This window comes from Podarcis liolepis, assembly GCF_965112155.1.
Source record: "Podarcis liolepis genome assembly, chromosome: 4".
Classification (NCBI taxonomy): domain Eukaryota; kingdom Metazoa; phylum Chordata; class Lepidosauria; order Squamata; family Lacertidae; genus Podarcis; species Podarcis liolepis.
Genome location: NC_139558.1, coordinates 33,262,286 through 33,287,998, shown reverse-complemented (window position 1 = coordinate 33,287,998; position 25,713 = coordinate 33,262,286). Strand labels below are relative to the sequence as shown.

General features: G+C 38.6%; 1 protein-coding gene across 1 annotated transcript in view; it reads left to right on the top strand.

The window, feature by feature from the left end:
* Positions 1 to 25,713, top strand: part of TMEM131 (transmembrane protein 131) — a 152,981-nt gene that overhangs the window by 108,120 nt on the left and 19,148 nt on the right. The window contains exons 5-21 of the mRNA XM_083501627.1: positions 3,426 to 3,494; positions 6,278 to 6,401; positions 8,286 to 8,402; positions 9,712 to 9,834; positions 10,282 to 10,362; positions 12,293 to 12,443; positions 12,533 to 12,589; positions 13,692 to 13,753; positions 17,465 to 17,573; positions 18,416 to 18,524; positions 19,508 to 19,661; positions 19,758 to 19,928; positions 20,907 to 21,017; positions 21,110 to 21,244; positions 21,838 to 21,942; positions 22,533 to 22,619; positions 25,447 to 25,599. Of these exons, the coding sequence (XP_083357753.1) occupies positions 3,426 to 3,494; positions 6,278 to 6,401; positions 8,286 to 8,402; positions 9,712 to 9,834; positions 10,282 to 10,362; positions 12,293 to 12,443; positions 12,533 to 12,589; positions 13,692 to 13,753; positions 17,465 to 17,573; positions 18,416 to 18,524; positions 19,508 to 19,661; positions 19,758 to 19,928; positions 20,907 to 21,017; positions 21,110 to 21,244; positions 21,838 to 21,942; positions 22,533 to 22,619; positions 25,447 to 25,599 (1,918 nt within the window). The remainder of the gene's footprint in view (positions 1 to 3,425; positions 3,495 to 6,277; positions 6,402 to 8,285; positions 8,403 to 9,711; positions 9,835 to 10,281; positions 10,363 to 12,292; positions 12,444 to 12,532; positions 12,590 to 13,691; positions 13,754 to 17,464; positions 17,574 to 18,415; positions 18,525 to 19,507; positions 19,662 to 19,757; positions 19,929 to 20,906; positions 21,018 to 21,109; positions 21,245 to 21,837; positions 21,943 to 22,532; positions 22,620 to 25,446; positions 25,600 to 25,713) is intronic.

Sequence of the window (25,713 nt, the reverse complement as noted above, 5' to 3'; positions counted from 1 at the left end):
AATGGAAAGTAAGGCAGAAAACTATTATCTGCTATGTGAGATTCTCTCATCATATTTCTTTTTTTCTAACAAATATCAAAGGGTCCACTTGTTGTTCCAGTTGCATATTAGCCACTAAGCTCCAAACAATAGTACAATTACTAGAATAAATTTAACAATAAAGTAAAATATTTGTATAGCTTAGGGCATCTGCTAGTCAGCCTGCAGTCTCTCCTGTGGTGTAATAAGATTGTTGTTTCTGTACTAGACTTCTTTGAAACTCCCCATAGCTTAGATCATGATGGAAAAGGCAATTCAGATATTGGTAAATATTTTTTATTATTGTTATGAACAGCCCGATAGGACTAGACACAAGCAGTACAGAAGTTCTTTGGTAACTAAGCAAGACTGTGTTCATTTTAAACCTTAAATGTCAATAATGTAATCTTAGTTTCTAAACTTGAATACACACCCACACCCACACACCTCTACATCCTTCTCTGTGCAGAGCAGAAACAGGAAAAGAGTGAATATTTTATCAGTGAAGGTGTGATCATTTACTTGGGCACCAGCAGGAGTTTGCCATTTAAGGACAAAAAGTTAACCTCAGCTGCTTCTGATGAAAAGAATTACTCTAAGATATTTTGTATTTTTACATCGTTGCTGCTTCCAGTTGCCTATGATAAGTTATAGTTTTGAAATGTAAAGGGTCTAGAAATTTTCAAGAAGGGTTTGCAGCATAAACTACTTTGAGTGTTTTCTAGCAGAGCCTGAAATTGTCTTCAGAATTCTAACCTTAAGTTGAATAAATCTGAAAGCTACCATGATGTCCTTGTGCCTACCAATTCAGGGGTTGCATAATTCTGTTGAGCTTGTTTGTGACCTTGTGTTGTGTTTTTTGTTGCGTAGGTTCTTAAGTATATTATGGTTGGAATGTAGTTATGCTGTTAGCATTGATCAAGACTTAATCTTCCACTTCCAAAGTGGGAGGAATTTACTGTATGTTTTTATTTTATTCAAAGTTATTAGTACGCTTTATTGCTCCAAGTTTGCAATAGCAAGTTTTCACACTTAAAGCTGAAGACAGTTTAACTTGCTCATGTCTCACATATTTTGCTTGAAAGCTCTTTTGGGGTTGGTCCCTATCTGTTGCTTGGTTATGAAACTTCCAAGCACAATGCAGGATAGATAAAAATGAGTGTTGTCAGGTTTTGGTTAGATTTTCTAGTGCCCTAAATTGATTAGGATTTGGTTTTGTTTGCTTGTTTGATTTATTTAGTAAGCAAACTTTGAAGAGTATGCCATGTTAATTTAGCATGTTGCCAAAGCCTTTTGAATAACTTAAAATGTTAGAACTTAAATACTTTTGTGAGGCAAGGGGGGGAATTCATGAAGCATATGTGATGTGGTTTAAATGTAATATTCAAACAAAATAAAGGTACATGGAAATATTTTTTATTGGAGGACTTATAATTTTTTTACAATGAATAGTCAGTTCAAGCATTATAAGTTTCCCTTACATTGTTTAAAATTTAGGAGTGTCGGTGGAATAGCACTGAAAACTTTAGCATGTCCAAGAATCTGTGCATTGCGTGGTATGCCTAAATTTATTTTTAGATAGATAATATTTATTTATTAGAGGTATAGAAATTTCAAAGTATAGTTAACTCCAAAAGTTAATTAAAACCTTAAAATGGACACATTTGTCTGGTATCATATCCATTCATTACATCACTAGATCAATTTTATGAAAATATACCTTTCATAAATGGATTTTTTTACAACACTGTAAAATTGATGTGAAAATAGTATGATATTTTTAGTTTGAAAGGTTAACATTTCAGTTATATTAGGATTCCCTTAAAAGCATCCTGGTTTAAAATACCTTAATATAATGCTAACAAAGCCATTGAAGTCTATATTCATAATCTTTTTAAATTGAAGATAGCAGCTTCTACCAAACACATCTCAAATTTAGCTAGATTAGAGTCTAGAAGTTATCAACTCCATTGATACACAGTGGTTTCAGTGGTATTTGGTGACCTAATAATACATTTCAAAGAACTTGATGTCCTTTGGTTTGTGTAAACATATTTACTTTGCAGATAGGGCTTGAAAGGAAGGATTTCATTTTTAAAAAAGATTTCAACTTACTGTTTTATCTCCCATCTCAGCATTGCTGCTTATAAATAATATATATTAATGGAGACTTGGTTATATTCTATACTAGCAGGGGTGCCTGCTGTGCCCTGGATTTTTGAGAAACCAAAAAAATATTGTGGTGTTTGAAATACTGGTCATTTAAAATATTTTAGACCGCCTTTCTAGAATTAGACACTTAAAATGAAAGATATAAGGGAATGTCATCAGCATATTGATGACACTTCAGCACATACTCCCAGATGACCCTTCCCACTGTTTTCAAGAAAATGTTAAACAGCATGAGACACAAAATGGAACCTTGTAACATCCCATAGGCAAAAGTCCAATGGATGGAACAGGAGTCCCATAGCACTACATTTTGGGACCTCCAGAAAACATGCTAGGCACATAACAGAGTTCATCTCTGGAAAGGTGACCCAGAGTAATACTGTGGTCGCTTGGGAGATCCGAAAGAGCTGACAGAGTTTCACTTCCCTTATCTACTTGCCAGTACAATTCACCCACCAGAGCAACAAAGGCTGTTTCTGTCCCCAACACCAAGCTGGCAACGAGAATGGGTCTAAATAATCACTGTTCAGGTTTGTCTGGAGTTCAGATTCCACCACCTGTTCTGTCTCCTTGCCCAGGAATGAGATAATTGATACTGGATTGTAGTTTAAATCCACTGGATTGAGGGTGATTTTTCCCCATTGCTTTTTAAAAAAGTAATCACCCTGGGGACCCACGTAAGATACACTACACCTGACGGCTTTAATTTATCCTGTATTTCAGCATAGGCTTTCTCTCAAGTTTAGATGCAACTAAGGTTTACAATCCTATTCCCAATTAATATGGGAGTAAAGCCTAAAGAATTTAATAGGACCTAACCACTGAATAGATATGGTTAGGATTGCACAGTTAGTCATTCATGTATAATAAGAACATTTGTAATAGTTCTCCAGCCTATCTAAGGCAGATCCTCATTACAATTGCTAATACTAAAAAGCCATTGTACAATTGTTAATACTAAAAAGCCACAGGTGTTTGGGTACCCTTTTTTGAACTGCCCTGAACTGATCCTGAGGGCTGAGAAAAACTAGAATAGATTTTTGGTGGGAGTGGGATGCAACATGAAGGAAAGTTCAGTTATGCAAGTGGCAGTCCTTGGGCAAATTGGACTACTTGCTGGGTGCAAGCCTGGATTGTCATTCAACTTAATTAGCAACTTCATTTGGAAGATTCTGAACGTGAATTAAAAACTGAATGTCATCTTAATTTGTTCTCTTCTCATTTCCCCCCAACAGTATATCTATGTATCGAGGGAATTGCAGACCGATTCGGTTTGAACCACCAATGCTGGATTTCCATGAGCAGTAAGTTGGGAACACTTTGCCTAGCATTCTAAATAGAAGGCATCTGGAAGTTAATAGCTGTCTGAGAAACCTATGTATTAAAAAGGCAAAGCTAATAATATGTTAATGTGAGATGCCCAGAACCTTATCTGCCCAGCATCAATCACATAGTTTCTGTATAAGGGGCTCTGTGTGTTGGCTAAGTCATCTAACAGGCCTTAGTGGATGCATAGTATTGATGGTTCACACTTGCAGAAATTTGCACCTGTTGTACTTCAGCCATACCACATGGTTTCGTATTTGGAGGGAAAAGAAACATATGGGGAGAAGGTGGAAGAGGAGGAATAAATGAAGTCTAAATTGGAGGAAAGTTTGAAGTATCTGTTGTTGCTGCTTCTGTCTGCTTTACTGAGGAAAGGGCCCTTCGACTGCAAAAATCTAATATGATTTTCCAGTAATACCAAAAGATGAAGTTGTTAATCCTTGTGTATGCTTTCCGTGCAGCACTAGTTTATACAGTAGTTATTTGAGGACTGTACCACGTTAGGCTACAGCTTGTATGTGCAGAGTTTTGGTGCCATCTATTTACCACTTGAATATACTGGTTCCAGGGACCCCGGAAAAACTAAATTCTCAGGATCCCTGGCATGTGAGTCCTTCTCTAGATACAACTCATGTGCACCAACGGGGAACTTATTTCATGCCGCAGCAGCCAGATAAGGAGCACTGTGTGGAGGGAGTTGGACCAAGTTGTTCTTCAGATTACATCATTGGTAGTATGACAGAACTGAAAGGGGCTTGGATAGAACCAAGCGTTTTTCTGACCTGATAGGAACATAGCTTGGTTAACTCCATATTGGGGTGGGGGAATGTTGTCTGTCAACAGTGGATATATGAAAAGTAGAATATAAAATAGTCAAAATGTGCAAGGTTGAATGACTTTGGCTTTTGAATATTAATTTACTCTGCTGATAAATTAAACATCAGAACAGCGCTCACTCTTTTCTTCTCATCATTAGTCTCTCAATGCCTGGAGATACAGCCATAATGGCAGTAGTCATAGTGCAGCATTTCCCTGGAGTTATGAATGCAGCAGTGCTACAGTGGCTGCATATGCATGCTGCACATCTCTGGATTAAGGCCAGAAGACAGAATTGTTTAGTTGCAGCCTTAGCCCACTCCATTAGTCAGTTGAAAGGCAGGATAAAAATAACTTTGCAAAATTTATTTATTTATAATCTTGGTACAAAATATTAGCATAAAATATATATGCCAAACTAAGCAACAACAGTCAATATAAAAATAGTCCTGTCAGCTTATTGGAACAATTATAACTTTGCATCATGAGTAATTGCGAGCCCACATGCTAAACCCTGTCCCCGGTGCCCACCACACCCCCAAGAGATGAGACATGACAAGAATGTATGGGTTTAAATTAGGCCACAACTTTATTTATTTTCAGGTGTAGGAACTTTGGCTTAGGCCTTGGAAGGTATCCTGCTCATGCCCGACAGGGGCTGAGGATACACAGGGCAATCAGGTGTTGTGGGGGGGGACTGTAAAGCGTAAACTTACACAGCATACCTTCCCACTTCACGTAGCCGGGAGTTTGACCTATATGCCACCGCTGTAGGGCCAGTGACTCCCGCAATCAACCCTTTAACAGGCCCTGCAAACGCCACCGCACGGGGGTGCATCAATATGCTGCCTCGACTCACAGATAAACTATAGACTATAGACCAAGGCCTAAAACCGGCAGCCGAGACCCTAACTAGGGTCTCGCCGCCAAAATACCTACAGCTGAACATCGTATCCTACTGAGAAGGGCTAGACCCTGACACCCTCCAATCCCTGAGGCCCTGATGAGTCCTATCAGCTTATTGGAGCAATTATAACTTTGCATCATGAATAATTATATGCTTGTAATAAAGTAATGACACAAACACTTGTAGGGAATACAACAAGAAGTTGTGGCAACTTAAAAGGCTAACAAGTGTATTGCACCATAAGGTTCATGGATTACAGTCTAATTCATCAAATGCATGAAGTGTTATCCTGAGTAATGGGTGTGTGTATGTATCACAGGTCTTGCAGAGCTTGTCTGAGGCCTGGGGCAGGAGTCTTGTTAGAATAAACTCAAACAACAAAGAAGCTGGTCCCTGGCAGGCCTTCCTGGCCAGCTTAGCCCTCTGAACTTGGGATTAGTTTACCCAGCTTCTCCCATCCCCTCTGCATTGGCCTGATGTATCATACATACAGGTTTGGGTGGGGTAGAGGAGGAGGAGGATTGTAAGTAGTAAGGTCAGAAGGAAAGGAAATGCAAAGAAAGAGTACAGGACCAGGACCCTGTGATAATGATCTGAGGTCCTTCTTCATACGCCTCCTCTGCAAGAGGTCTGAAGGGTAACAACACAAGAACAGGCGTTTTCTGCAGTGGTGGCTCCCTATTTTTGGAATGCTCTCCACAGGGAGGCATGCATGGCACCTTCGTTGCATATTTTTATGCACCAGGCAAAACCATTCCCCTTCTCCTGGCTAATTAAACAATCTATGGCCTTTTAAACTGTGGGGAGGGGGGTTATTGTTTGTTACTATGGTGTTTATATTGTGTTTTTATATTGTAAACTGCCCTGTGATCCTCAGATGAAGGGCGGTGTATAAATTTTAATAATAACTATAATTGACAGTGGCCATTCACAAAATGCAACTGTTTGTTCCTTGCAACCATAAAACTATAAATATTTTGTGGTTGTAGGCAATTAAGGAAACAATTTAAATGCTTTTTCTACTCTCTTTTAATACAGGCCAGTTGGGATGCCAAAAATGGAAAAGGTTTACTTGCACAATCCAAGTGCAGAAGAAACTATTATATTAGTATCAATATCTGCAACAACCTCACATTTTCATGCATCTTTTTTTCAAAACAGGGTAAGTTAGCTCTGTTTTTCAAAGTTGGTATTATTCTGCAAGCTGGTTTCACTTCAGCAAAAACTGATTTTACTTCAAAGTGCATCACAGTAACTAAAATAGCTTCTCTTTAAATTCAAGCTCAACAAAATTATGCCACGTACAATTCTCTGTGGAGGGGTTATATGAAAAGTAAATGTCAGGAGGTTTCTTCATCATTCTAGGGCAGTGGTGGAGAACCTCTGGCCCATAGCCTTGGTGTTCTCAAGAATATGGAAAATGGATAACTATAGCTCAGAAATGGTTTCTAACCAGAAGTAGCTGAATTTAGTCCATGGGGGAGAGGGGGGAATCCATACCAGGATAGTAGTTTTACTATTACCAACCAAAGTCCCCCAAGTAACATGTGAGGTTTCAAGTTCATCAGAACTTCTTTTTTGGTATAACACAGCCTGGAGCAGAGTACCGCTGATGCATTAATTTTCAGTAGGAGTTGCTACTTCGAGCTTATGCACTCATAAGTAGGTGCCAGTAAATGGTTGCCACCCCTTTGGAAGTGATTCTGTCATTTTTGTGCATGCTTCTATGAGCTGCTAAGATAACTAGTATTTTTTTATTGTGTTTCTTCACCATATTTTTGTAAAACCTACTAACCAAGTGCCTAAAATATATGAAAAAGGCTCCAAATAAGGCTGCATTTTACAAGGCACTTGCAAAAGCAAATAACCAACAACATGTATTTCAATTAAGAACATGTCTCTCTGCCACTGTCAGGGTGTCAACCAGCTTTAAGTGAAAGCTGAAATGATCATTGGTCCTTCTCTTTGTCCTGTTATTTCAGAAGCATGTTTAATTAGCAAGGGTGTGTGTTTCTTTACTGCCACTTGAAATAATCTTTTGAGCTTAAATCCAAGTGTTTAATATTTGAGGGGGGAGAATGGGGGAGGGATTATGGAAAGCTTGTAAATTCATACTCCCTTCTTAATCCTAATACAAGACTTAACTGATCACACATCTTCCCTAAAGCAATTAACATATTTAATGAAATCTATCAATGTAGGACTCTTCCATAATGGAGGTGACAGTGTGTGAGGTGTGGAGTGTGTGAATGGATAGATTTGTGTGGATAGGGTATATACGTGGTTTTGACCCTACCTGCCTTTGTTTTTAGCCATGTCCACCCTCGCTTGTGACCTCTGGAAAATTACCAATGCTATAATGTGGCTTTGAAACTGAAAAGGTTTCCTCAGATAGTAAAGTCTTCATTATGGGTATCTCCTAAACTTCTGGTCACTCTGTGCTCATTGATTCAAGCAATTATGGGTGTTGTAAGGCAGTCTATAAGAAAATAGAAGATTCCAGAAGTGTTATATAACTTTGCTCAGGGAGGAGTCACAACAGATAATTTTTCTGTGTTTTAAAACCAAATGAGAAGTATGAGTCAGAGCACCAATTTGTAGGAGCTACATTATGTACTCCAATCTGGCATTTAGAGTGGAACCTGAGACACTTGGAGCAATGTGCTTAGTAAGCTAAACAATAAGCAGTTCAGGGTTCTTTCACATTAGTAATATTTCTATAATGTTCAAAAAAGAATTTTTTCCTTCATGTTGTACTTTACAGTTGTTTGTTTTGATGCAGTATCAACCAAATTAAAAAGAGTGTATTGGAAGTAACTTTTGTAAGGTACTTAAAAGTTTTGGCTAAAACCCAATTTTTCATGCTAGTTTTATTTAAATTGATTTTTCCAAAGAAAGGGCTATAGTACGTGGCTTGCTTGTCTCATGGGTGTTCACACACAGCTTCTACATATCAATTGTGTTTGAATCCCTGATCTCATATTTGAAGCACTACACTTCTAAGATGAACAACATGTCATGTTATATCTGGTGTTTTATTTTTCAGAAAATCGTTCCAGGGGGGAACACATCATTTGATGTGGTTTTTCTTGCAAGAATGGTGGGGAACGTAGAAAATACTTTATTTATTAATACATCTAATCATGGGGTATTTACTTACCAGGTAAGAGAAAACATCATGTTACTGTTTCTTAAATGATTGAGAAGAGAAGTGAAAGCACATTATTAAGATTGGTGCTCAGCATGTACAGTGGTACCTCGGTTTACGAACTTAATCCGTTCCGGTAGTCCGTTCTTAGACCAAAGCCATTCTTAAACCGAGGCGCACTTTCCCTAGTGAGGCCTCCCGCCGCCGGTGCCCTTCCACTGTTCGGCTTCCATTCATAGACCAAGGTAAAGTTTGCTAACCGGAACACTATTTCCGAATTTGCCGAGTTCGTATACCGAATAGTTCGTAAACAGGGATGTTCTTAAACCGAGGTACTACTGTACTGCAATGTGTGACTGCTTCATAGTTTAGCATATGTCTCTAAAGTCAAGGCTTTCAATTGAAACCAACAGCCACATATCATGGTTTTCTGATTGACATTCCTGCTTTCAAATGGGAATTACTCATGGAGCAAGATGCCATTTGTCTGCAATATATACATATTATTTGATGCTGTGAGACACCTGCAATAAGTGCCACTCTGCTATGCATATTCCGTGCACTTGAGATTACAAAAAGTCTTACAATATTAATGCGCCTCCTACAGCTTAGAAATGAACAAGCTATTTGCAAGGTGCAAAGCTTCGAAGTTGTCTATTAAAATGCAAAACAGGCTTCTGTTGATTTATGAGATACAGTAATAGTGATTGACTTGAAAGTTGATAATATGCTTGATCTAATACAGTTGATTGATTTAAGCACACCACATCATTTTTTAAAAAATTAAGAGAAGGACATTTAAATGGCAAAGTAGCTTTTGCAGGAACAAGATTTCTTGTTTTAGAAAACAAGAAAGGAATGACAAAAAATGGGGGAATGCCATTTTTTGTATTCATGAACATAATCATGATTTACTACCTGTAGTGCTCTAAGTTACTGTGGTTTGGAGCTAGAAAAAAATCCAAAGGGTTGTATTTGACTCAGTCCTACTCAGTGATCTTAAGTTAAACAACCCAGTTGTTTTTTAAAGAAAATCTGCATTTCATATAAAAAGTTCAAAAACTGGTTGCAAAACAAGTATTTAGAGAAAAGCTGGTCTGTAGTTGTCACTTGTGTGGATCCTGAAAGGAAGAAAAATATATATTTTCTTGTATCCTAAAACAATAGATACTGTATGAGACCACTTTAAAATACTGTAACTGTAAACTTCCAAGTTGGGAAAGAGATAGTGTTTCTTTGCTGTCAATGATTGTGTGAGTTTTAAAGGTGGAAAGCAGACAATTACTCACACTGGGATACTAAAAGTTTTCTTTTTCTTAAACAGGTATTTGGTGTAGGAGTACCAAACCCTTACAGACTTCGCCCTTTTATAGGAGCAAAAGTTCCAGTAAACAGCAGTTTTTCTCCTATTATAAATATACACAACCCCCATAGTGAGCCTTTGCAGGTATGTAGGAGCACTGTTCATATTTACAGTTACCTGTTAAAATATAATGTTAATGTATTTCAGGTGCTCTTTGTATACTATGATTCTATTCCTTTATTTTCAGTTCGGAATGTTATATGTATAAACCATTGAAGTTAAAATAATTGTCTTGGTGGTAGTTTTGAGAAGCTATGTTCATGGAACTAAAGATTTGCATGTAAGGTTTGACTTGGCAAATACAGAAACTTCATTTGCATAAAATCACTTGATTATTTTTTTTATTTGGTGGAATGATAAATGACATATTCTAACACTTGAGACAATTCATTGACTATGTTGTTTGTGTGGTCTTTACCACAGAGAAAATAAAATATAAATAGTTTCTCCTTAGCTGGCAACCATGAGAGTGTGTCTAGTAGGAACTTGAGCTCTAACTTTATCAATTATTATTTTTGGCTATCCTCACAGGTGGTAGAAATGTATTCAAGTGGAGGCGATCTCCACCTAGAGCTTCCAACTGGTCAGCAAGGGGGTACAAGAAAATTATGGGTGAGTGGCACAAATATTACTTGACTCACACTCAGGTATTAATAAGTTCTGGCAAAGACTAATATTTGTTGTGGCTTAAACTTTTGTTGTGGGCCAGAGCACCCTTCCTCAGGTGCCTGGTGTTCTCCTCTGCTGATCCTGAAATCTCATGCACACATATACAGATAAGAGGGTGGATGTTGTTTTGAAATGAGGCCAGGAGGCCCAGCAATTCAAGATAAGGGAGTAAACCATAACTGTGCAGCATCAAATATCAACAGGGTCCAGTGACAAGTATAAAAGTTCAAAGCAGAATGGGAACAAACTTGTAATGAATTTTCAAAGTAACGTTAATATTGTATACACCAGCAAATGTGGACAATTGCTTTGCAGGGGGGGGGGGGAGACTGACACAAAAGGTGAAAGGCAGAAACAAATTTAAAATGAGAATTCCATTCATAAGAAGAGAAGAACAAATGCTCTACAGTAAAACCAATGCTATAAATTATAAGTTACTTATATGTATATGATGTTACATGTTTTGTTTTTGTTACAAAAGCAAATAAATTTTTTAAAAAATAAATATTGTATACAAATACCTAACAATTATGTCCTATAGTGAGTTAGCCACTTTCAGTTTCATTTCATCGCAAGTCTGATAGCACATAAGCTTTTTACCAAGTGATTTTAGACACGTGTGTGGTTTTTATCTAATATTTTAGCCACAGAATATTCCAAAAGTTGTAGTTTTGACTGAAGATATAACACAAACTACCTTTTATGTAGCATATAAATACTAGGGAACTTTTCTAGGATTTTCCAGGACAATCCTCCAGTTTATATTTTTGTATAAAATTACAGATTATATTTTTGTATAAAATTGCTAGTGTGCCTGCATGCAATTTGAGATGGTTGCTGATGACTGCTTGGTTTGTATCCAACTAAGTCCTACTGAAGGGACGTGGGTGGCGCTGTGGGTTAAACCACAGAGCCTAGGACTTGCCGATCAGAAGGTCGGTGGTTCAAATCCCTGCGATGGGGTGAGCTCCCGTTGCCCAGTCCCTGCTCCTGCTAACCTGGCAGTTCGAAAGCACGTCAAAGTGCAAGTAGATAAATAGGTACCGCTCCGGCGGGAAGGCAAACGGCATTTCCATGCGCTGCTCTGGTTCACTAGAAGTGGCTTAGTCATGCTGGCCACATGACCCGGAAGCTGTATGCCGGCTCCCTTGGCCAATAAAGTGAGATGAGCGCCGTAACCCCAGAGTCTGTCATGACTGGACCTAATGGTCAGGGGTCCCTTTACCTTTTAAATCCTATTGAAACCCATTGAAAATGGACCTAAGTTGGCCATTTTCATTTATTTCAGTGGGTCTAGTCTGAGTATAACTTAAATATTTATTTTTACACTTTCTGTGTAGCAGTGATTAGAATCTCCCACTTTTGAAGCGTATAGACAAATTAAGTAATGTTCTCTTTGCTATAATGTAGGCTTTCCAGAAATTCTGAATGCACAGGAGGAAAGAAAATTATGGCTTGCCTGTTGTGGGAGTGGGGAATGAGTGGGCTTGGATGGTATAGACAGAAGTATCTACATGTTTTTGTGCTACTGATGCAAAATAGGCTTTTAAGCGTTTCTCTAAAACATTGGTAGCATCACCAAATATATTTCTTGTACTGGTTTCTTACAACAGAACTAGTCTTACGCACTTAGGAAAAGGCAGGTTTAACAAACTGTTACTTGTCAGCATGAATAATCTACACGTGATGATTCTGAACCTTTTATGTGATGGTTGTTTCTGAAACTGTTTGACACTTCCATCTCACTATTTAGTTAGTTAATTGCCTAAAAACACCAACTGTATACTCCATATTCCACTTGTATTATAGCTGGCATTGTGGACCTTTTTATTATACTGACTTTTATATTCTGCACAATTGTCTGTTTCAATAGGAAATTCCCCCCTATGAAACTAAAGGAGTTATGAGAGCCAGTTTCTCTTCAAGGGAAGCAGATAATTACACAGCCTTCATTCGAATAAAAACAAATGCCTCAGACAGCACAGAGTTTATTATTCTGCCAGTAGAAGTAGAAGTCACAACAGGTTTGTAGAAATGTAATGTTTCATCAACTTCATGTATTTTCCTACTGCAGTAGTGAAAGATACTCACTTTGTTTTGTCCTATCTTAAAGCCCCAGGAATTTATTCATCGACAGAAATGCTAGATTTTGGTACTTTAAGAACCCAAGGTGAGTCCTATATTTTAATACACCTCCATTTCAGATTGTGAGTAGACACACCTCATTTTGCAAGAGCTGCGTAATCTCAGTTTCATGTGTTTGTTCCTTAGCCTTTGCATGTAGGCCTTCATATGTATTGGGTTGCATCCAGACAGGTCCTGCTGCTAATGGAAAGGATCCACCCATTTACATAAATAAATAAAAATAAAAATCCAGGGTTCTTCTGGAGACGGGGTGCAGGAAGGTGATTTTTGGTATTATCTCTGCGGCTACTTTTCATAGTGTTTCATGGAGTCCCCAAACCCTCCAGAGCAGATCTTTGGGGGCTACAGGGGAAAGGAGGAATTGGTGAAAATAATTTCTTCTTCTAGCAGAACTCTGCATGAGGGAAACTTTCTGAATCCACCTCATTTGTATTTAGGATATCTAGCTTTAGAAATATTATATAAAGTAAAATGAAATAACTTAATAACACAATTATAAATAGTACTTTTTATAACATCACTCTTAATTTATACACCTGCCAAATGACTGTACACAGGTGCATCTGTATTCAGACTAGTCTCCAAATCATAGTTTGAAACAGTCTTCCCCAACCTGTTGGCCTTCAGGTGTTTCGGTCATCAATTGCATAATCTCTGACCATTGACCATACTGGGAAAGGGCAGGTGGGACTTGTAGTCTAAAACATGTGGAAGGCACCAGGCTGGTTTGGAAGATCAGGATTTAGTAATGGTGACCATGATCCCCCCTCCCTTCCCTTGCAACAAACCATAGTTTGCCCATTTGCTCCAGTGTGACAAATTATGGTTTGCCTAGACAATAGTTTGACACCATGCCTGGATCCTGACTGGAGAACAAATTAATTTGCACACTAACCACAGTTTGCTACAGTTGGATAAAATGGCAGACTATTGCTTACTGCAGATTAGAAGCAGAAGCATCAAACATCCGCTCCTTATGTCTGGGGGAGAAGGGAATGGAGAAGTGCAAGAATTAAGTAAAATTTCAGCATTGGATAACTTGAATAAATGTCACAAAGCTGACTTGACTTTTAAAAAATCCCTTTTATGCAAACAAGCCTTAGTGCTTTTTTATTGGCTTTCAACAGATCTGCCCAAAATCTTAAATCTACACTTGTTAAATTCAGGAACAAAGGATGTACCAATAACAGTAAGTATTACCTCTTTTATTTCACTATCTCAATATATTTTTCTAGACGTAAAAGATAACATGAATCCACTAGATATCAAAGCTCAAGTTCTGTTAGTTTAGTCCCTTTTTCCAAATGGACTCAATGAAATGCCGCTTTCGATGCACTTAACAGCTTTCAGCAGTGTATCCTTCCCATGCTACATGTTGTGACTGTATAGTTAAACCGAACTAAAGCTCCCCCACTTTGCATTCCCTTCAACTTTCTACTAAAGACTAAGACTACAGGGGCATATTTAAAGGTTTGTTTAGTTGCTTGTTATTCAGGCTTTACTTTTCAGTGTCATCATAAATTAATACTTACAGCTTGTAATTGTACAACTATCTTAAATAATTGCTGTTATGGTGTCACATTACAATAAAAAGCAATGGGATTGCCAGCAAGTACATGGAAATGCATTTAATAATTCCAAGTTATTTCTGACTAAATCATTCAGGGCAAATGCCTTGAAAAGCATGCAGATAACAAGTATGACAATTACAAAATAAAAATGCAAACAAGAATTAAAGGTTCTTTTGTAGCTGGTATTTCACAACAAACTTCAGCATATAAAAGTGGTTAATATTGGCTTGCAATAGAGATTTGTCTTAACCACTGTAAAGGAGGCAGTTTTGAGACTCAAAGCTAAAGAGGCCTGTCCCAGACCCAGAATACGATTCAAACATCTGGTTGTTCTGTCAGTGCTGAAATGCTTTTGTCACCAAGCAATGTCTCTGGTTGTTGTCTAAATCCCTTTTCTCAACCACTGTTCTAGTTTGTCCAGCATGGGAGATGAGAGAATACTGTGCTTGTTTCCATGTCTTTGAAATGTATATTTATCTCTTGCAGCAATAGCTTTGTTTTACCTCTTCCTGTATAAAGGGGAGAAATGATGACTACTGGATAATCTCTTAGACCAGAGGCTATGTCTTTTCTTTTTAGTTTGTATAAGACTAACTCCTCTGGAGTCTTTTTCCTCTCTAACTTGCTAGCAGCACCAGTGGGTTTAACAAGCTGTTGTCATTATAAAGATAGCCCATAGGTTTCCTGGGCTCAAACTCAGAGGCACAGAAGCATATCTCACAAAATGTGGGGCATCATTAGTTTCATATTTGGTAATAATCTACAATGGCTTATAAAAAGTGAAAGGCCTGTGTGTATATCCTCACATAAGGATGTTCTACAAAGAGCTCCAGGCCTTAATGAACCCTTTGTGAACTCATAGGTCTGGCCTGTTTCCCTCCCTCTGACTTACAGAGTGCAGAGAAAAATACAGAATGGTCAGCTTAGATTTTTCAAATTGCACACTACACCACAGGGTTGTGACAGAAAGGCTGCTTGCAGTAAGTGAGCAAAAATATGGAGTCACTGATGTTAAAAACAGGAATCATTGATGCAGCAGAAGTAATGTACATAATTTTACTTAAATTTTCTTTTGCGTCTGATAGCAAAGGTGATAAGTGTTAAACTACTGAGCAGTGGATTATATAGCCAAGCTTCGGAATCATATCATTTTAACACCTCATTCTCTGATATTTTGCCCTCATTCTTGACTGAAGAAATACTGACTGTATGACCTCGTAATATACAGTCCCAGTGTTTTGACACTGCTCAGATTTCTGCTACCATCTTAGATGTTAAGTGGGTTGGGGAAGTGTCAGATACCATCAAGCATATCTTAAAGGCTAAACTATTTGCTCATATTTCCATGTAAACATGGGGCGGGGGGAGGACAGGGATATATGTCTCTTGGAGTTTGTTCTGATACAGTTTGGAAGCGAGGAAGAAACTGGTTTCAAACTTCATGCTAATGTCATGGGAAAAGGCCAAGACTATATTTAGCAGAAATTTAAGCTAGATACTCATAGAACTAAATTCCTTCGAGGCACTTTAAGAGTATTGTTGCCAGTTACTATAGTCATAAAAAGTTTTTACCTTTACTGACACTTTATATTGAAGTCTGTGAAACTGAACAATTTTAAAAGAAGAAAGGCAATTTATAATAAAAATAATACTAAATTAATGTAAAAATATCATGTACGTATTTATAGCATTGCTGGTTCTGAGCCAGAAGACTGTGTATTTACTGTTTTGTCAGCAGCGCTTAATATTCAGCTGAGTTGCATAACTATAGCCATTATCCTTCCATTAGAATTGAAATTTATGTTTGGTAACACAATATATGATAGTTCTGTATTAAAGTTTATATGGAAGTTTAAGTAAAATGTGTGTATTGCTATATTAACTAGTTCTAACATTTCTTTTAAATGTTTTTCATTGAGAACCGACAACTAGAACAACAACAAAATACATTTAGATGGTGGTGAAAGACTGTATACTTAATAGCTGATTGCATTCAGGCAGTATTCCTTCCAAAAGGCCCTCTCCCTTCCTGACCCTGCACTGTGTAGTATATATATGACGTACTTCATATTAACAGTAAATTACAAAACTTGTTTGAACTTGCTTGAAACATGAGAATCCCTCTTCTATGGTTGTAAGGCTTGTACATTCATCCATAATTATGAATTTTGCATGCTCATCCTCTCTCTTTCTTGGAATGAGGTATCTTCTTGGTATCTTTCTATATTATCTTCTGAAGGGGGGGGCGTCCTTCGTTGTTGTTGTTGTCATCTGTCAACTTTATTCTGACACATTCTTATCTTGATGTTCTCTCATCTTTCTTATCCTAATTTGAGTTCTTTCCTTCGTGTCACATGGTGTTACCTTGAAGGCCTAGTAACTGGAATGGAAATCTGCGCTCTGAGCTTTTTGATGTGCTGCTTGATATTGATTACACACCTCAAAGCCTCTGGACCTGAAAGTCTTAATCTTTAGCCTTCATGTTCTAGCAGCTCTGGAGTTTGCATTTCTCTCAAAATAGTTGGTCTTTCGCAGAATTAGGCCACATTTGAAACAACAACAACAACAAAATTTATACCCCACCCATCTGGCTGGGTTTCCCCAGCCACTCTGGGCGGTTCCCAACAGAATATTAAAAACATAATAAAACAGCAAACATTAAAAAGTTCCCTAAACAGGGCTGTCTTTAAGACACTTAAATAATTTGTTGGTTTGTTTTTGGCATTCCCTGCTGCTCTGCAATGCTGCCAGCATGTGTCTTCAGCTGTTTAGCTTTCTAAAGTGGAGATACTGGAAGTGAAGACACAGTTAAAATAATGTGAGTGTAGTGCTCTGCCTTGTGGAGGGTCTCTAAAAAATTGCGCTAGGTATGCGAGCACAGGAACAACCTCAAGTATAACTCTTGTAAAATTTAAGATGGAAGTGTAGTGCTATTTTTGATGCGTGCATTCTCATTAATAAAACACATATAGATGGCTCTGATATTCTTTTGGTGCACCTTGCGCTGAAAGGCTAGTTCTCTTTAGATGGCTACAGACATTTTAGCCAAAAAACACCTCCAACCTAGTTAATGGCCTCCTTTTCTAGTGAAACAGGCATGTGTTGAAATAAAATGAAACAAACCTAGTAAATCTGCTGGAGTTTCACAGTTGTTTCTGCTATAAATTATGTATATATATTTGGAAACATTCCTGACTCGTGTTGTTCTAATGACATGTATCCACATTTTTATAACTTAGAATAAGTGTCAGCAGATTCTCAACTTTTGAAGGAAAAGATAACAGATATATACAGACTTTTTCAATAGCACTTCTTTTATGCTTTTCCAGAGTGTTAGACCCACACCACAGAATGAAGCTATCACAGTACATTTCAAGCCAATTACACTTCGAGCTTCTGAAAGTAAATATACCAAAGTTGCAAGTATTAGCTTTGACGGTAAGTAAAGGTCTGTTCTGGAAGTTGTATGTTTCTCATTCACTGGATGGGAAGCCTTTTGTCAGCGTATCTGAACATATTTCTTAGTTTGGGGTCCACACCACTTGCTTTTCTTTTGAACGCAATTACTGCTTGGAACGAGTTACATAATACTGCCAGGGATATTGCTGCAGTTGTAGAAGTTTCTTCCTGGTTTTCCCGCAACCCCCACCCCCAAACTCTCAGGAGAGACTTTTCAGGATGCTGCTGGGCAGAGGAGGGGCTGGGGAAGTCTGCTTCCTCCAGCTGCCTTCTTTGAGCTTTCCTCTGAATCCCATCCCATGTGTTTAATCATTCTGTTCAGTGTATATACACAGAGACCAAGAGGGGAGAGCATTTAATGATGACTATCTACTGAAGTCTTCATCTTTTTTGCTAAAAGGGGGAATCTGTGGCCTTTCTGATGTTGACGGGTGACAGCTCCCAGTAGCCTAGGCCAGCATGGCATTTGGTTAGAATTAACAGGAAGCAACATTTGCAGGCTCATAGGTTTCCCCACCTCTCAGCTAAAAGTTGAAGAAGGGATGTTGCTGTATCACCCACCCTCCTTGAAGCCACTTGAATTCAGCAAGTAGCATAATACTCACATTTTAGAGCTAAACAGTAACTGCACCCTAATATATTACAGGAGTAGTTTAGTTACAAATGTGATCAAAATGGTTTATGATACTTTGTAGTAAATCAAAGCCCCAACAGTGACAGTTGTACTATTAGAGTAAAAATAAATATGTGTCAATTTTGTGTATGAGTCGATAATAGTAACACTGTTTGCTTTTATTTATCTATTTGTATGTACCATATAGCATCGAAAGCAAAACGACCTGCACAGTTTTCAGGAAAAATAACAGTAAAAGCAAAAGAGAAGAGTTACTCAAAACTTGAAATTCCATATCAAGCAGAAGTGTTAGATGGGTAAGATTGCACGGGATACCGTTGTCTTACATTTAACTCACACCTCGTTCCTGTACACAAGTAACTAACCACTTGCATGGCTTCCTGTAGCAAATAAATATGCTTCCAAATGAGTCTTTCTTATAATAGGGACACTGGGTTTAAAGCCTGTGTTATTGTGTGGACACTGCACTGAATTTTTGTGTATTCCGTCCTGGATAAAGAGCTACAAACTGAATCGGAGCCAAAGGATCAGTGTGCAGTGGCCATCACACAGCCCTGTTTAAACAAAGCATGTGACTATTGCCATGAATAGTGCTGGCTTGCACTCAGATAACTTTATTTTGCCCATTGCTCCAAGTGTTAGGGACAGGCTTGAGCAATTGCTTTTTTACTGTTTCTAACTTCTACATTTATAAGCTAGTATATTCTAATTCTTCCACGTTTTAAGTGCTGGTTATAACTCTTTATTTGCTGGGTAATGTATTTGGTTTCAGACTTCTTTGCTGCTAAATGGAACAAGTGTATAAATTCTTCAGACCATTATATTTCTCAGTATTGATTTTTAAGTTTTATGTATTTGAATTACACACCTGGCTTGGGCAGGATATGACGATAGGGCATGGGGAATGAATCTGGGTCCTTTGGGTGAATTTAAACTTGCTGATAAGTAAAAGCAGGAATGGGTCTGTGGCCTGCCAATTGGCAGTCCTTCAGGCATTATATGATGTTTCTGAAGTTGAGTAACAATCCAAAAAGAGATCTTAAACTGCTGCTGTTGGATGGAAAACCTGTGGCCCTCCAGATGATATTGGACTACAACTTTGATCGTTCTTCAGCTTTAGTCATATTTGCTAGAGCTGATGGAATTTGAGTCCAACGACATTTGGAGAGTCAGGTTCCTCATCTCAGTGCCTAACCAATTTTCTGGTGGTTATTGTGAGTTTTTCTTATAGAGGATTGTACAAATCTCTACTTTTTGGCTTTTTTATATTTTGAAATAGGTACTTAGGATTTGATCATGCAGCCACATTATTTCATATTCGTGACAGTCCGGCAGACTCTGTGGAAAGACCAATCTACTTAACAAACACATTCAATTTTGCAGTCCTCATTCATGATATAATGCTACCAGATGAAATCAAAGGAATATTTAAAGTAAGCCCAATTACGCGCTGAACTATTTCGTTGCTATTAAATGTTACAGAAATTGGATTCACTGTTAACCTGGATCATATTTATTCATTATACTAGGTACACAACTTCAGCAAACCAGTTTTAATTCCACCAAATGAATCCAGATATATTTTCACACTTTATTTTGTGGCTTCCTTGTCATCTCTTCACATTGATAACAATATTTTGCTCATTACAAATGCTTCTAAATTTCATCTACCTGTAAGAGCATACACTGGATTTTTAGATGTAAGTATATCAGTTTTTTTAAAAAATCTTTTCTGTTTTTAAAGTGAAATACATTGGATGTGGTTTCTTTGTGTTTCTGGATAACATGTGCTCAGCAGTGAAGCCAAATTCAAACTGTAGTCTTGAATTTGAACCATAAACTGAATACAAATTTGGTAGCTGGTTTATATTTCAGCAGTCTAACGCCTGCTAGAATAGACCTATGGATGGAACCCATTCTCCTCTTTTGCCATGTGGCAATTCTGCGGGATGTAATATGTGTTAGATATTATTTTTGTAGGTTTGCTGTTTGATTGAAATTGAATTTATAGGAATTACATTACTTAAAAAATATATATATAAAAGAAACATTAATATGTCTGTATGGGGGGGCCTGTTCAAAATGACTGAACTTGGAACTGAACTCATATTTTAATGTGTTGACTCTCTAGCTCTCAGTTACGTATACTGCCAACAAAAACATATTGGCAGCTGCCTTCACTAATTAACATGGGGCACAGTCCACTCAAAATGCTCTCCTGTATAGGCCCCTTAAGACTAGGGAGCTTCAGAAAACCATGCTGTTGTGCCTTTTGCATCACTCTTCCATCTTAGCGGGATTTCTACACAAGAGGAGAATTAGCAGTGAATTGTACTCAGTAGTTTGTTAGACCTGTTTTGTCTTTCACTCAGTCACCTTTAATAGTGCCTTGCCTTATCTCATGATAGGTCAGCATCTGGTTGCCCAATAGAATGAATAAAAGGTAGATGTGTTTCCCAGCAATTGTAGCACTTTCTGTGTAATCGGCAGATTGTATCCCTGAAAACCAAATACAGATTCTTCAGTCCCAGATCTTATGGGCTACTTGTCCAAAATAATGGGGGGGGGGGGGGAGGAACCAACATGTTAGAACTGGTGGTAGTACTTCTGAGCCCTTGCAGTAACAGATATATGAGCTGCCTGTCCCTAATGCAGTTGATGCTCTTCCGTTTTTCTAGTATTTTGTATTGCCCCCAAGACCTGAAGAACAGATAATAGATTTTGGTATATTGAGTGCCACAGAAACAAGTAGTATTCTTCTTGCAATCATGAACAGCAATCCAATTCAGGTAAGAGACATTCTTTTATTTGTTGTTTGTTTGTTTTACTTAAATGGCATATCTGTTTAATTTATTACTAAAACTATTGTGCCCTTTTAAAGTTGGCTATAAAAAGCTGGCATGTGATAGGTGATGGTTTGACCATGGAACTCCTTGCTGCTGAAAAAGGCAACAGAACTACAATAATTGCAAGTCTTCCAGACTTGGAAAAGGCCAATGCATTGGATCAAACTTCGGTAAGTAACACATATTTTACTTACTACAGTTATGTGTGGCATATGGACAAAAGATGCAAATCTTATCACTAAGTAAAAAGAAGCGGGGCGGGGTCACCACATCTGCTTATGTCCAGTGCTTTTTTGAGGGGACGGTGATGCAGGGAGACCCTAAACAGTTTGTGAATCTTTGTACTTTTGTCCATTTGCTGTATTTATTTTTCCCAATCTGAACTATAAAATGGTGGTTTTCTTGAGTCAAAATGAGAGTACCCCTAAACATTTTTTTTAGAAAAAAAACACTCCTTATGTCTATGTATAGACATGGTGCTAGCTATTTTTATATGTAGACAAACACCCCACACATATCCACATCTGGAGGAAAAAAGCGAACAATGAGAGGTGCCTCTGTGAGAGATTAACTGCTGAAAATAAATAGTGGAGAGTGTTTTACTTAAGTGGTAAGCAAAACATTACTCTTTGTATTTCAACATGAAGCCCTTTCAGATAACTGTGTGTGTGCATTTTTGTTACAGTGACCGGGGTTTTTTTGTTGTCTGTTGGAAGAATGTGAGATTAAAGCAATGAAGCAACTATATAATTCTGTTCTACAGGTAACATTGATGCCTGGTTCATACACTGTATTCAGAGTAAGATTATTACCAAAAGAACTTGAAGGGATTCATGATGGGGCTATACAAATCACAACTGATTATGAGGTACTCTTACATTTATATTGATCCTAAAAGTAATGTGCATGGAAATAGAAAAGAAAAGGATTGGGAGGGGGACCTGGCTTTTAGCTGTTGTGATGGCAACTGCAGTTGGTTGGTTTCCTCTCTGGCAGTATATTTGGCACTGGCTAGTGTATGTGACAGTTTAGGTGTGTAACCTTTCAGGAATTTCAGAAGATGGTTTTAATTGTTCTTCATTTGGTATGCCCATCATGCTTGCTTTCTGAAAACTAAATGATGATCATCTGGTATTTCCTATACCATATCTATAGAAGGATGCAGAACTACTTTAAGATTAATAAAGATGTATAGAAGGCAGTCAACCTATTTCTGATTCTCAGCATATAAGCTTGCAGATAATTTCAGAAGAGAGCAGTTGAGATTTTTGTTGGGCTTATGTGCTCATCTTATAAAAACAGATTTTACATTTTTGCACAAGTATGCTAGCAGAAATGGCTTTGTGCTAATGCAGCGGAGGGAAACCTTTTTGGATGAAACCCATAGTCTAAAACTTATTGATAAGAGTTAATGTAAATGTTGCGTTTAAGCTACTATTCTTTTTCTCTTTTTTGCAGATTTTAACCATTCCTGTGAAGGCTGTAATTGCTGTAGGGTCATTGATGTGCTCCCCAAAACACATTCTTCTTCCACCTTCTTTTCCAGTAAGATAATATAATTTGAAAAATTTCTAACAGTTTCTTCTTGCTATTTAACCATCATTATGAAAAAGGAAACAAACTGATTTTAGCCATGCTACCGGAGTTTATCTCACACCCTCACACTGTGAAGGCATTTTAACCTCAGATTCTCTTGTTTTTCATAGAGCCTGGGATGTGTCCCCAGCCTTTGTTTCTCATTGCTATAGGGTAATTGAATCAGTCAGTGGTAAGAACTAGCATATGTTAACTCCATCAGTCCATATGTCTGAAATCATGAACAACTGCTGCTGAAATACGAGACGTGTTTTTTTCCAAAGGAAGTTGGCTGCTGTTTTGATACACTACAGTCCTAAACACAGGGAAGCATAGAAATCAAACCCTTAGTTGCTCCTTGCACAACCTCTCAGAATAATTGAGACCATGTAGCAGTTACCTTGGAGTATATCTTTTGCCAGATCTTTATTAGAGGATTGGAAATCTGTGTGGCAGGATTCAATTACGGGCAGTCACTTTTTGAAAAGAATGTGCTATTTCCAAGTCCCTGCCTAGTCCAAAACTGAATACTTATCTTCTGTGGGAGCGGGTGGTGCTGTGGTCTAAACCACTGAGGCTCTTGGGCTTGCTGATTAGAAGGTCAGATCCGTGTGATGGGGTGAGCTCCCGTTCCTCTGTCCCAACTTCTGCCAACCTAGCACTTCAAAAGCACACCAATGCAAGTAGAAAAATAGGTACTGCTGCGGCGGAAAGGTAAACAGTGTTTCTGTGTGCTCTGGCTTCCGTCACAGTGTTCCGATGTGTCAGAAGCTGTTTAGTCATGCTGGCCACATGACCCGGAAGCTGTCAGCCTGAACACCGGCTCCCTTGGCCTGAAGTGAGATGAGCACCGCACTCCATAGTCACCTTTGACTGGACTTACCGTATTTTTCGCCCTATAGGACACACTTTTCCCCCTCTAAAAATGAAGGGGAAATGTGTGTGTTCGCTGAAGCCTGGAGAGCGAGAGGGGTCGGTGCGCACTGACCCCTCTTGCTCTCCAGGCTTCAGGAAGCTCCGCACCTAGCACTTCAAAAGCACACCAATGCAAGTAGAAAAATAGGTACTGCTGCGGCGGAAAGGTAAACAGTGTTTCTGTGTGCTCTGGCTTCCGTCACAGTGTTCCGATGTGTCAGAAGCGGTTTAGTCATGCTGGCCACATGACCCGGAAGCTGTCAGCCTGAACACCGGCTCCCTCGGCCTGAAGTGAGATGAGCACCGCACTCCATAGTCACCTTTGACTGGACTTACCGTATTTGTCGCCTTATAGGACACACTTTTCCCCCTCCAAAAATGAAGGGGAAATGTGTGTGTTCGCTGAAGCCTGGAGAGCGAGAGGGGTCGGTGCGCACTGACCCCTCTTGCTCTCCAGGCTTCAGGAAGCTCCGCGCCGGGCTCTGGAGGGTTGCGCGGAGCTGCCTGCACTCCCGGGCTCGGCGCAGCTCCGCGCAACCCTCTGGAGCCCGGCGCCAAGCTGCACCGGGCTCCCTAGGGTTCCGCGGAGCTGCCTGCGCTCCCGGGCGCGCAGCCAGAGCGATGCCGAAGCTGAGCGCAGCTTCGGCATCGCTCTGGCTCCCGTTCTGGGGGCTGGGGTCGGGGGAAGCTCGGGCTTCCCCAGCCCCGTGCCTGTACGGGGGGGGGGGAATAAAAAAATTTTTGGCTTTATTTCCCCCCCCCCCCAAATCTAGGTGCGTCCTATGGGCCGGAGCGTCCAATAGGGCGAAAAATACGGTAACCATCCAGAGTCCTTTCCCTTTCTCTTTTATTTATCCTTCCTTTCCTGGTTTTTGTACGGTGGCATTTTAAATCTTGCAGCTGCATTTGTGGCATCTTTATAATTCCCTTTTAAACACAAAAATGAAAAAAGAGGAAAGAGAACTTTGTTTGAGAGTGCCTTATGGAGGTGGCTATTTTTATTGTATTCTGGTAAGAAAATTTTTCATAGTCTCTTTTTTAATACGCCACTCCATTAGATTGTAAAAGAGAGGAGGAAGGGACATTTTTTTCTACATTGAGCACATAATGTAGCTATAAAATGCACCACTATTTTCAGTCCAAGGTAGCTTCATGGAGCTGGAAAAACGTTTTATTATTTCCTGAGACTAAAGCCTGCAGTTTTGTTTAATTCTTCCTGCTTTATTTTCTATTAAGAACTGGGATAGAAAGTGTGAGAGAAATAGTTGAGCCTTATAGAGATGTTTAAAGTAAGTTCCTCTGAAATGTATAAGGTTCTAGATGCAAAATATTACTATGTTAGCTTTTCCTTTATGCAGCCACTCTCGCTAATTTTAAGTAACTGAATTTACCTCCCTCTGTTCCTAATTTACAGGGGTGATTTCTGGTTGAGTGTTTAATGAAGGACCTACGAATTAACCTGGCAATAAGATTTTATTTGAACTTTGAATACAGTGGGAGCAGATAATGGAAGTGGCTAATGCTCATGATATTATATCGACAACTTGTGATGCAGGACAGGAAACACAGACTGGTCTTCCTCTGTAGAACATGTCCCCTCATTTCAGTCTGTTTCCTTCCTTTGGCATTTCTGTTAAAAAAAATAAAAAAATTTTTTAACCAATTGGTTGACTTGTAACATTGCATGATATTTTTTCTTAATGTGTGCAGTATCGTATCTCTAAATTGAAAAGGTTTGAATGAGGAGGTTATAGGAAAATAACGTAGATGGAATAACTCAGAGCAACCTTAATCTATATTACCAGGGATGCTAAAAACTTTGCAATCATGGGCACAAAGATGTGTAAAATAACCACACAATTGTACATACTTTCTTTCTTAGGGTAAGACTGTTCATCAGAGTTTGAGCATCATGAGCTCTTTCTCACAGAAGGTAAAAATACAACAGATCCGTTCACTATCAGAAGATGTTCGGTTTTATTACAAGAGATTACGAAGTAACAAAGAAGATCTGGAGCCAGGGAAAAAATCCAAGGTTCGAGCACTATGAATATTATTCAAAATTACGTAACTATGTTTAAAAATAGAGATATTTCACAGTTTTGCATTCCTAAGAGGGGTCTTTTTAAATTCTTGGTTGCTGCTGCTT